General features: G+C 41.6%; 1 protein-coding gene across 4 annotated transcripts in view; it reads right to left on the reverse strand.

Moving 5' to 3' along the window:
• bbs7 (Bardet-Biedl syndrome 7) overlaps nt 1-12555 on the reverse strand; it is a 67758-nt gene that overhangs the window by 13907 nt on the left and 41296 nt on the right. For 3 of the 4 annotated variants that reach the window (XM_067993149.1, XM_067993141.1, XM_067993167.1), the window contains 5 exons: nt 8301-8366; nt 6877-7016; nt 4216-4380; nt 1652-1761; nt 1446-1549 (listed from right to left, as the gene is read on the reverse strand). In XM_067993149.1, coding sequence (XP_067849250.1) covers nt 1446-1549; nt 1652-1761; nt 4216-4380; nt 6877-7016; nt 8301-8366 — 585 coding nt within the window. The remainder of the gene's footprint in view (nt 1-1445; nt 1550-1651; nt 1762-4215; nt 4381-6876; nt 7017-8300; nt 8367-12555) is intronic. The other variant, XM_067993158.1, reaches the window with a different exon arrangement.

Here is a 12555-nt window from a genome sequence, read left to right on the forward strand (position 1 = left end):
AGGCGTGGTGAGCTGAATGACCTCCTTCTGTGCTGTAAGATTCTATGAGTAGCTCGATGGGCCCTTCGGAGAATGCGGATAGAGGCGCAAAGGGTAGTTATGGGCTTATTCAAGAAGGATTCAAGTCTGGGATGGTGGTAGTAGAGTAGGAAAGCCGAGAAATAGTAAAAGGGTAAAATAGTAGGAATTTGTGGGGGCAAAGTACCAGAGAGGGGAGAAATGAAAGATGGCATAAATGTGTGACAGGAAGTGTAGGAGACAGGAGAGAAGTGCGCAAGAGGGGCAAAGAGAACAGAAAAAAACATAAGGAAAGTCAAGAATGAGAAAAGGTCATTCAACCCATCAAAGCTTATCCCTCTAGTATATTAAGGGTGTTTTTATTAGTTTCAGTGTTAGTTTACGCAGCTGGCACCCGAAAAGTAGACGGTGGTAATCCCAATATAAACCTGCCAAACTTGCTAATCCAAGCATCCAGAAGATAGCAATGCTATTACTGAAATAACAATATTCTTGAGCAAGTGCCACTCTCTGTACTGGCAGGGGGGGGTGACGTCATGGAGTGGTGGGGGCTGTGAGGCGCAAAGTTAAAATGGGGCAGTTCTCCCGGGCTGTTAGAAGCAGTGCCTGGGAGATTAGTGTCTCATTCCAGGACACACAGCAACCTTAAGCACTACACTAGTTTCCAGAAAGTGTACAAGGCTTCTTCGACAGCACCTCCCAAACCCGCAACCTCTACCACCTAGAAGGACAAGGGCAGCAGGCACATGGGAACACCACCATCTGCACGTTCCCCTCCAAGTCACACACCATCCCGACTTGGAAATATATCGCCATTCCTTCATCGTCGCTGGATCAAAATCCTGGAACTCCCTATCTAACGGCACTGTGGGAGAACCTTCGCCACACAGACTGCAGCGGTTCAAGGCAGCGGCTCACCACCACCTTCTCAAGGGCAATTGGGGATGGGTAATAAATGCTGGCCTCGCCAGCGACACCCACATTCCATGAACGAATTTTTTTTTAAATTAAAGGGGCAACTGCACTCGATTACAGAAGGTAGGCTCTTGCACAATATGGCAACTTTTTTTTTAAATGGGGAGCTTAGCAGAGCTAAGTTAACTTAATCTAAAGTTAACTTAATCTAATCTGCTTTTACAACTCAATTTATTTTGCTTTCTTTTTTTAAATTGATAAAAATGAAGTTTCTACATATCAAAAATGATTTTCTATTGGAAGCGTTCAATACAACCCAATGTCTAACAACCCTGGCACTACATTTGAAAAGACTGCTGCAGCACACTACTTCTAGACTTATCTGTTTTATTTGTGTGCCTGTGTATGTGTGAGAGCGAGAGCGAGAGAAGGCTAAAGGGTGTGTCTGCTCAAGAGACTCACTTATGAAATGACTTTCTCAGCTTGTTTGTTACAATATCTGTGCAAATTACCTTCAAAGCATCAATCAGCTGGACTTTCTTGGCCAACAGCAACTGATGTTCCAATTTGGGATGGATCAATTTTAACGTGTAGTTTACTGATTCTTCATTAACATCTTTAAAAGGAAGACACATACCTCTTAGGAAAAACAGTTCATAAATAATGGAATTTTAGGACCTGAAAAAGACACTAAATTAAATTGTGGGTTGGTTCTCACCATATGAGATGTTGAGATTGATTTTTCTTTTTGTAGCTTCTTTTGTTAATATATCTTTCAGTATGGAAATGGTAGAGATGTTGTCAGATTTAAAAGTTCCTTCACCTTTTCTAAAATCAAATTCAAAGTACAGTAATTAAATAATCCTCAAAAGTAAATCTATTAAAGAAAACAGAATAACTCAGAACAAGGTTATTATTCTGCAACAAGTTGATAATGATTTAATAAATAAAACACTTTTTCTTGGCCCAGTTCATTTCCCCCTAGGGCTGCTCATAGACAAAGATAATAAATGTTTTATATGTCAGAAGATTGAAAGCAGATGTACAAACAAACAATTTACAAATATAGCTAAGTCCAAATTGTGTTGGTGACAGAAAAAGTAAATAAATTAATCAAGTACCTCACTGTACATGGCATTGTTTATATACACTATATCCCTGTAATGGAGAGGATGTGTGTTCAGAAGCTCAGCTCAGGGTCAAATAGGACGTCGAGATTGCGAACGGTCCAGTTCAGCCTGAGAGTGTGGCCAGGGAGGAGGATGGAATCGATCGCTAGAGAATGGAGTTTGTTGCGAAGGCCGAAGACACTGGCTTCGGTCTTCCCACGTTTAACTGGAGGAAATTTTGGCTCATCCAGGACTGGCAGAGTAACAGGAAAAGCTGCTAAAAGTATCCAGATTGAAATCACTGATCTCTGACCCGGAGAATTATACTTTGTTTTTGCTGTTTAAATTATGTCATGTTGATCTGGTTCTTCCTGTGTGGAACTTCTACTACAATACTGAATTGTATTGGAGTGTAGAAAAGCATGCCAGGAGCAGCACCAGGCATACCTTAAAATGAGGTGCCAACCTGGTGAAGCTACAACACAGGACTACATGGACAAAACAGCTGAATTCCAGAGGTGAGGTGAGAGTACCTGCCCTTGACATCAAGGCAGCATTTGACCGAATGTGGCACCAAGGAGCCCTAGTAAAATTGAAGTCAATGAGAATCAGGGGGAAAAATCTCCAGTGGCTGGAGTCATACCTAGCACAAAGGAAGATGGTAGTGGTTGTTGGAGGCCAAGATCTCAGCCCCAGGAGATTGCTGCAGGAGTTCCTCAGGGCAGTGTCCAAGGCCCCACCATCTTCAGCTGCTTCATCAATGACCTTCCCTCCATCATAAGGTCAGAAATGGGGATGTTCGCTGATTATTGCACAGTGTTCAGTTCCATTCGCAACCCCTCAGATAATGAAGCAGTCCGTGCCCGCATGCAGCAAGACCTGGACAACATCCAGTTGATAAGTGGCAAGTAACATTCGCGCCAGACCATCTCCAACGAGTGTCTAACCACCTCCCCTGGACATTCAACGGCATTTCCACTGCCGAATCCCAGGGGATCAACATCCTGGGTGTCACCCTTGACCAGAAACTTAACTGGACCAGCCACATAAATACTGTGGCTACAAAAGCAGGTCAGAGGCTGGGTATTCTGCGGCGAGTGATTCACCTCCTGACTCTCCAGAGCCTTTCCACCATCTACAAGGCACAAGTCAGAAGTGTGGTGGAATACTCTCCACTTGCCTGGATGAGTGTAGCTCCAACAACACTCAAGAAGCTCGACACCATCCAGGACAAGGCAGCCCGCTTGATTGGCACCCCATCCACCACCCTAAACATTCACTCCCTTCACCACTGATGCACAGTGGCTGCAGTACGTACCATCCACAGGATGCACTGCAGCAACTCGCCAAGGCTGCTTCGACAGAACCTCCCAAACCTGCGACCTCTACCACCTAGAAGGACAAGGGCAGCAGGCACATGGGAACAACACCACCTGCATGTTCCCCTCCAAGTCACACACCATCCCGACTTGGAAATATATCGCCGTTCCTTCATCGTCGCTGGATCAAAATCCTGGAACTCCCTTCCTAACAGCATTGTGGGAGAACCTTCACCTCATGGACTGCAGCAGTTCAAGAAGGCGGCTCACCACCACCTTCTCAAGGGCAATTAGGGATGGGCAATAAATGCTGGCCTTGCCAGCAACGCCCACATTCCATGAAGGAATAAAAAAAAGCCTCTTGTTTGTCACAGGGATGTTGAGATTAGTCGGATATTTGATTAATTATAAAAAGGGTGCAGTGATACTGCCACTTTCGCACTGATCCTAAAAGTGGCTTTTGGTGCACACCAATGCAAAAGTGGCAGCATAACTCAGCAGAATATTAAGCACACTGAAGTATGAAACCTCTTCCAGCATGTTGTTCCACACTAGTTTGAGCTTGCACTCACTGCCGTATAACTCTAGCCTAAGATAGTTCTAAACAATTAGTATATTTTGTATAGGTGCTCTTCAATATTATAAGACAATGCCATGCTAGGTTACGTAATTGATGATACCTTTCTGACCAAGCTATTTTTGAAGAGTTTAATATAGACCATAATAGCGAATTAAGGCTTACGTCACTAATAAAAGGTTGGCTTATCTAGAATTATTAAAACATTCAATGTCTAGATTACTAATCAACGAACGAATCGACAATGATATCCAGCCAGTGTAGTAATCTCTCTTACTTGTAGGAACATTCCAACTGTGTATCCAGGAATGTGTTCTGAAAGTAAAATGTGACGCTGTCACCCACTGGAACTTTATCTGGTACTTCGGGTAGACAAAATACAACCCAGGAATGAATTTCTGCAAAGCTGAACTGTCCTGTGAGAGTCAGTGTATTCACTGGCCTGAGTTTCAGAACAGAGGGGGAAAAAAAGGCAAAAATAACTACCGTGGAGTTACACTGACTTTCCCTACTCTAATTTTCTGCCATTACCCCCTTTCTTATGAAGACTGTTAGAGTCTACAGCACAGAAACAGGCCGTTTGGTCCAACTGGTCTATGTTCCGCACAAGCCTCCTCCCTCCCTACTTCATCTAACCCTATCAGCATACCCTTCGATTCCTTTTTCCTTTGTGTGCTTATCTAGCTTCCCCTTAAATGAATCTATGTTATTTGCCTCAACTACGCCTTGTGGTAGCGCGTTCCACATTCTTACCACTCCTTGGGCAAAGATGTTTCTCCTGAATTCCCTATTGGATTTATTGGTGACTATCTTATGTTGATGGCCTCTAGTTTTGGACTCCCCCACAAGTGGAAACATTTTCTCTACGTCCACCCTATCAAACCCTTTCATTATCTTAAAGACCTCTTTCAGGTCACCCCTCAGCCTTCTCTTTTCTAGAGAAAATAACCCCTGCCTGTTTTAGTCTTTCCTGATAAGAATATCCTCTCCGTTCTGGTATCAACCTTGTGAATCTTTCTTGCACCTTCTCCAATGCCTCTATATCCTTTTTAGTGACACATGTTGGGGTACAATTCATCAAATGTTGTTCTCAATTGCGAGGCTACACGGTGCATGTCGGCAGCCCACTCAACTGTGCAGGGGCAACACAGCTACAACAAATGCTGTCCTTACCCAATCTCCACACTTAATATGCATACTTTCAACAGTAGTCATTGCATAAAAAACCCTAGCCAACTTTTCCCTATCCAAACCTAAAGCAACTGAGGCCAACAGTAGCATCAACACTGCAGCTCCAGCTAAGGTCAGCCAACAGCACATTGCAAAAGTAACCTTTACTGGTTTTTGAACTAATCTTCATTTGTATCAGTTGTACTTTTGGGGTGAAATTTTACTCAGGTTATGCTGACACTTTGTTCTGCCCTCCAAATCCTTAAAGTTCATGTCAGAGTACAGTGCCATGGACACCAGTATCTTGCCCAAGTCGCCATTCTTCATGTATGTAAGCAGACCATAAACACTGAAGGCACAGGGGCAAGCCTGATCCTGTTCTCATCTGATGTCTAAACACATGCACATTTTGACAGGAGTCATTTAACAGCAATCAGAAGCAGGAATATTTCCACACCCCCCTCCCTAGCCCATTGCACATAATTATAGCACCCCTAATACCATTCTTGGTAAGATCAGCTAACTCAGCACTGACTGGGTATCAAACCCAAGACCCCCTTCCTGGTCTGCACAGCTCTATTGCAGTTTGGGCAGCAAACATACAAGTGAGCCATTAAGAGTTAAATGGGCTGACTTTCCACTTATCAGTAACTGATGACAGGGCTCAGAGTCTTCCAATAAATCCTCCCTCTAGACTATTAAGCATTATTAGTATGTCATTAGCACATTACTGCGAATCTCTAGATAAAATGGGGATACGTTGTGGCATGAGCACCGTGTTATTTCTGGTAACTGCAAAGTATTCTACTCAGAAAACCACTTGCAGGTTTTTGAACAGGAACAAAATATACTTTGAAGTACTTTTGTAGCCTGACTGAAGGAAAAAACAATTCAAAGTGCTGAGCAAATACAAAAGAAAGAATTATTTTTTCAAAACCTTTTCTTCAAAGAACAAAAGAACACTTGAAATGCCTCTGTGGAAACACAGGACTAGAAAACATCTAAAATTGCAGAAAGTACATCAAACCATCCAAAGTTATCACACACTAAAGGATCTAGGAACATAGGAACAGGAGCGGGCCATTCAATTCAGCCCCTCGAGCCTATTCCGCCATTCAATTACATCATGGCTGATCTGTGTCTGAACTCCATCTACACGCTTTGGTTGCATAACCCTCAATACCCTTGCCTAACAAAAATCTATCAATCTCAGTTTTGAAATTTTCAATTGACCTAGCCTCAACAGCTATTTGGGGGAAGAGTGTTCTAGATTTCCATCACCCTTAGTGTGAAGAAGTGCTTTTTGACATCACCCCTGAACAGTCTCTTGTTCTGGAGTCCCCCCCACCAGAGGAAATAGTTTCTTTCTACCTACCCTATCAATTCCTTTAATCATCTTAAACACCTCAATTAGATCACCCCTTAATCCTCTATACTCAAGGGAATACAAGCCTTGTCTGTGCATCCTTTCCTCATAATTTAACCCTTTTAGTATAATTCTGGTGAATCTGCGCTGCCCCCCACCAAGGCCAATATATCCTTCCTGAGGTGCAGTGCCCATCTGATGCGTCGAAATACTATACTTCATAAAGCAAAATGGAAACCCAATTTCTATCATTACTTCAATAAGGCAGCTCTAAACTACAATGAACATCCATGCACATGAGAAGATGCTGACTCACAAAAGTGATTTATCTGTCCTAAAAGCTGAAAGCTTTCAATGTTGTTCACACTCCAGCCACTTCTACTCAGCACTTTATTAACCTACCTGTTGTGATCAATAGCATGTGTTCTTTGATGAAGTGAGAGCGGTTTGATTTGATACTGATGGACCTGGCAGGTTTTAGGCTGCAGACGTGGGGTAATGTAGGCTTGTAGTGTCCCGTGCTGTCCTTCAATGGATCGGATCTGTAGAAAGAAGAGGAAATTCACACTCTGGAAAGGCAGACTAAAGTCTCCAGCTGTCCCTTTGAAATTGCAAAGTTAGAACTATGACACAGTGGTATGTCAAATTGATTCTCAAGTCTCTAATACATTTTTTTTAAAAAAGGAGTGGGGAGAAGAAATAGAAAATCTGATCTTGCCACTTTCAGTTTAAACATGTCTTAGTGGCTTATAATAAATTAACACAGGTGGCAGTCTTGGAGAAATAAGTAACCTAGTGAAAGCCTAATTTTTTTATGGCTATACATAAATCCGAACCTGGTTACTTGAACGTTAAATGTTGTGTAACAAATCCAATTCAATATTCCAAGGAAGATTTCAATAAATGTGCCCCGTTTCCATTTTTTGAGACTCATTAAAGAGACTAAGGAGAGCACAAGAAGAAGGACTTGCATTTATATAGTGCATTTCACAACCTCAGGATGTCCTAAAGCACTTTACAACCAATGAAATACTTTTGAAGTGCAGTCACTGTTGTAGTGTAGGAAACATGGCAGCCAGTTGGTGCATTACAAGGCTCTACAAACAGCAATGAGGTAATGATCAGATAATCTGTTATAATGAAGTTGGTTGAGAGATAAATATTGACCAGGATGCTGAGGTGAATTCCCCTGGTTTTCTTTGATCTTTTATGTCCACCTGAGGTGGCAGAAGGTTTAACATCTCATCTGAAATTAGATATTTTCCCAAAAATGGTATTCATACAGGTTGTAAAATTAATAAAAAGCTGAAAATCTGAAAAAAAAATTAAAAATCTCTGGAAATACACAGGTGTGTCATCATTTGAAAGAGAAAAAGTACATTAACATTACAGGTATAGACCCCAGTCTAGATTTTCCAACCAGTATTATTTTAACTTGGCAGTAACCCAAAATGGAAAGGGAAGGTAGATGAGCCCCTCTATAGCAGTCACCAAAACAACAGGTAAAAGACATGGCTGAGAGTACCAAATACTAGTGCAAACAGAAGCTGTTAATGATTTATAAATCCATTTACAAGATATTCAAAGAATTGAATAAAGTGAAAAATTACAAAGGTCATCTCAGTCAAGCTTATGAAAAGATGATAGATACACAAAAAGATAAGCGAAACAGATTCAAGATGAAAGGATGTGAAGTGAAGTGGAGCGTTTCTTGAATGTGTAGATTTTCATGATACTTGATCAAAAATGGTGCAGTCATGAGTTTGAATTATGGAATAATTTTTTTTCAGTATTCAGAGAAAACTATCTTTACCAATTCATAGTACCTTTAGTTCCAATCTGGTGGTATTTGCTTGGCATCGATAAGTAGCCAGGAGAAAATTACCATTCTGCTGTGAAAAAACAAAAAGCACAGCTTGTGAAGGTTGTACAAACATATATATAAAAAAAAACAAGTACAGTCATGCTATACTTGGCTATTCTTTTCAACAATGGGTCAGTTTACAGGATTGTTAAACATACAAGGTAAAGAAGCAAACTAGGGATGCAACAATAACCGAGAGCTGATGCATAAACACACACTGCCATGGAGTGAAAGGCCACAGGTACAATCCCCCCTCCCGACTCCCCGTGTGGCATGCAAGATGTCAAGTGGAGGCTGTGACCCCTCCTTGCAGGTGAAATGGATTTTCTGCCTGGGAAGTACTTCATGTCTTCCGGCTGCTCGCAAAAGGGCCACTGGCTTGAGGTCTGGGGGCAGAATGCCCACTGACTTCATTCAGAAACAAACAGCCTAATACTTAACGTCAAGTTTTCAATATCCAGATTTCCAAATCTACATTAAGCTAAGATGTGGAGATGCCGGTGATGGACTGGGGTTGACAATTGTAAACAATTTTACAACACCAAGTTATAGTCCAGCAATTTTATTTTAAATTCACAAGCTTTCGGAGATTTTCTCCTTCCTCAGGCAAATGTTTCAAGATCTCCTTGAAGCCTACGCATTTATACATATTGAACAATAATACATGGTGTTTACAGACTGCCCCTGAAACTGCCCGTTGCCAAGGCAATCACCGTGTTCAGACAGAGAGGTGTTACCTGCAGAACCTCCGAATACACATTCATTTTTGTTGAATGTGTATTCGGAGGTTCTGCAGGTAACACCTCTCTGTCTGAACACGGTGATTGCCTTGGCAACGGGCAGTTTCAGGGGCAGTCTGTAAACACCATGTATTATTGTTCAATATGTATAAATGCGTAGGCTTCAAGGAGATCTTGAAACATTTGCCTGAGGAAGGAGAAAATCTCCGAAAGCTTGTGAATTTAAAATAAAATTGCTGGACTATAACTTGGTGTTGTAAAATTGTTTACAATACATTAAGCTAACACAGTGTGAACAGTGATGCAAGTACGATAGCAATATTTCTGTGAAGTCTTCAGACTTGAGCATTTTTTAAAAAATTTCTTCACTGATCAACTTCAACCATTGTTCATAACTTCTTACTAAGGAAAAGGCTCTAGAGAATGGTGGTTCTTTACTCAATCGTAGTAGTTTACAGCACATAAGGAGGCTATCTGCCCCTTCGTATCTGTGCCAACTCTATGCTACAACAATCTAAAACTATTTCCACTGCCCCATTCTCTCCCCACAGACATGTAAATTCCTCCGCTTCAAATATTTATTCCATTTTCCCATAAAAGATATCATGCTCTCTGCCTCAACAAACTTCTGTGGCAAAGCATCCCATGCTCCAACAACCCTCTGTGTAAAGAAATGTCTGCTAACATTTTTCCTCACTCTCTTACTGATAATTGATGACCCTTGTTACTGACTCCCCAACAAGAATCTGCACCTAAAGTGCTGTAAGCTGCAGGGCTATGGACCGGGTGCTCGAAGGTGGGATTAGAAAGGGCACCGGTTCTTCGAGCCGGCGCGGACACTATGGGCCGAATGGACCCCTTCTGTGCTGTATCTTTTCTATGGTTCTAAGAAAAAGTCTTTCTCCAATGACTCTATAGAGACCCTTTGTAATTTTAAAAACCTCTATTAAATCTCCTCTTTGCCTTCTCTGCTCCAGTGGAAATAGTACCAGGCTGTCCTCATAACTGTATGTTCCTATCTCTGCATCATTCTGGTGAATCTATGCTTTAAAGATCTCTACAGCTTTAATGTTCTTTCTATAATGGGGAGTCCAAAACCACACATTGGCCTGGAAATTCAACGTAACTGCTCCTGCTGTAACTTTGCTGGAAATGGGGTCTCCGCCGCACTTTCAGCGAAATTACAGCAGGAGCAGCTCCAATGTAATTATGAGCCAAAGTACTCTATCTGTGGCCTAACCAATGTTTTGCATAAATTTATCATTACTTCTTTGCTCTTGTATTCTACGCACCTATTTACATAACTTAAAATGCTACTGGCCTTTTTTTATGGCTTTACCTGGCATTTGCACTTTCAAGGAATTAGATATTTGAAACATAGAAAATAGGTGTAGGAGTAGGACATTTGAGCCTGCTCCGCCATTCAATATGATCATGGCTGATCCTCTATCTCAATACCATATTCCCACTCTCTCCCCATACCCCTTTATGCCTTTTGTGTCTAGAAATCTATCTAGCTCCTTCTTAAATATATTCAGTGACTTGGCTGCACAGCCTTCTGTGGTACAGAATTTCACATCAAGTGTATACTCCTATTCCTTGTTTACTCTAAAAATGCATTACCCCACACTTATCCACATTACATTGCACCTGCCACCTGTCTGTCCATTCCACTTACCTATGTATTCCTGAAGCCTTTAGCAGTCCTTGCTGTTTGCCAAACCCCATACTTTTGTGTTGTCAGCAAATTGAGATTTTATCTCAAATTATGGATTCAAAGAGTTTCCCTCCAATTGTTATTAGACTAACTATCTATAGTTATATGGTTTATAATTTTCTTCTTTCTTGAAAAAAGGTGTTGCATTGGCGATTCTCCAGTCCAACAGCATAATGTGCATATTTAAGGTGATTAAAAAATTATGGCCAGAGCCTTTACTGGTTTCCTCTCTGACTTCTTTCAACATCCTAGGAAACATACCATCAGGGCTCAGTGACTAATCCACCCTTAGTTCTGCTTATTTTAATCATAAGAACACAAGAAATAGGAGCAGGAATACAGCCCCTCGAGCCAGCTCTGCCATTTAAATCAGATCATAGCTGATTTTCGACCTCAACTCCACTTTCCTGCCCGATCCCCATATTCTTTGATTCCCCTAGAGTCCAAAAATCTATCCATCTCAGCTTTGAATATATTCAATAACTCAGCATCCACATCCCAATGGGGTAGAGAATTCCAAAAAGTCACAACCCTCTGCATGAAGAAATTCCTCCTCATCCCACTCTTGAATGACTCTCTCTAGCCAGGGGAAACAATCTCTCAGCATCTACCCTATCAAGTCCCCTCATAATCTTATATGTTTCAAAGAGATCACCTCTCATTTTTCTCCAGAGAGTATAGGCCCATGCTATTCAACCTCTCTTCATAGGACAACCCACTCACCCCAGGAATTAATCTAGTGAACCTTCATTGCACTGCCTCTAAGGCAAGTATATTCTTCCTTAGACAAGGAGACCAAAACTGTATGGAGTACTCCAGGTGAGGTCTCACCAATGCCCTGCACAATTGTAGTAAGACTTCCTTAGTCTTATACTCCAGCCCCCTTGCAATAAAGGCCAACATGCCATTTGCTTTCCCAATTGCCTGCTGTACCTGCATACTAACTTTTTGTGTTTCTTGTACAAGGACACCCAAGTCTCTCTGAACACCAACATTTAGTACTTTCTCACCATTTAAAAAATATTCTGCTTTTCTATTCTTCCTACCAATTTCCCCATATTATACTCCACCTGCTTTCTTCTTGCCCACTCACTTAAATCTATCTACATCCCTTTGCAGACTATGTCCTCCTCACAGCTTACTTTCCCACCTAGCCTTGTATCGTCAGCAAACGTGGATACTTTACACTCGGTCCCTTCATCTAAGTCATTAAAATAGATCGTAAATAGCTGAGGCCCAAGCACCAATCCTTGCAGCACCCCACTAGTTACAGCCTGCCAACCTGAGAATGACCCGTTTATCCCTGCTCTTTGTTTTCTGTCCTTTAACCAATCCTCTATCCATGCTAATATATTACCCCCAGCCACATGAGCCCTTACCTTGTGTAACAACCTTTTATGTGGCACCTTATCGAATGCCTTTTGAAAATCCAAATATACATCTACTGGTTTCCCTTTATCTACCCTGCTAGTTACATCCTCAAAAAACTCTCATACATTTGTCAAACATAAAACCACGTTGACTCTGCCTAATCATATTATGATTTTCTAAGTGCCCTGTTACCACTTCCTTAATAATGGATTCCAGCATTTTCCTGACGGGCGATGTCAGGCTAACTGGCCTGTAGTACCCTGTTTTCTCTCTCTCTCCCTTCTTGAATAGCAGGGTAACATTTGCTACCTTCCAGTCCACTGGGACCGTTCCAGAATCGAGAGAATTTTGGAAGATCATAAATCAATGTATCCACCATCTCTGCGGCC

Source organism: Heptranchias perlo, chromosome 1 (assembly GCF_035084215.1).
Source record: "Heptranchias perlo isolate sHepPer1 chromosome 1, sHepPer1.hap1, whole genome shotgun sequence".
In the NCBI taxonomy this organism is placed as follows: domain Eukaryota; kingdom Metazoa; phylum Chordata; class Chondrichthyes; order Hexanchiformes; family Hexanchidae; genus Heptranchias; species Heptranchias perlo.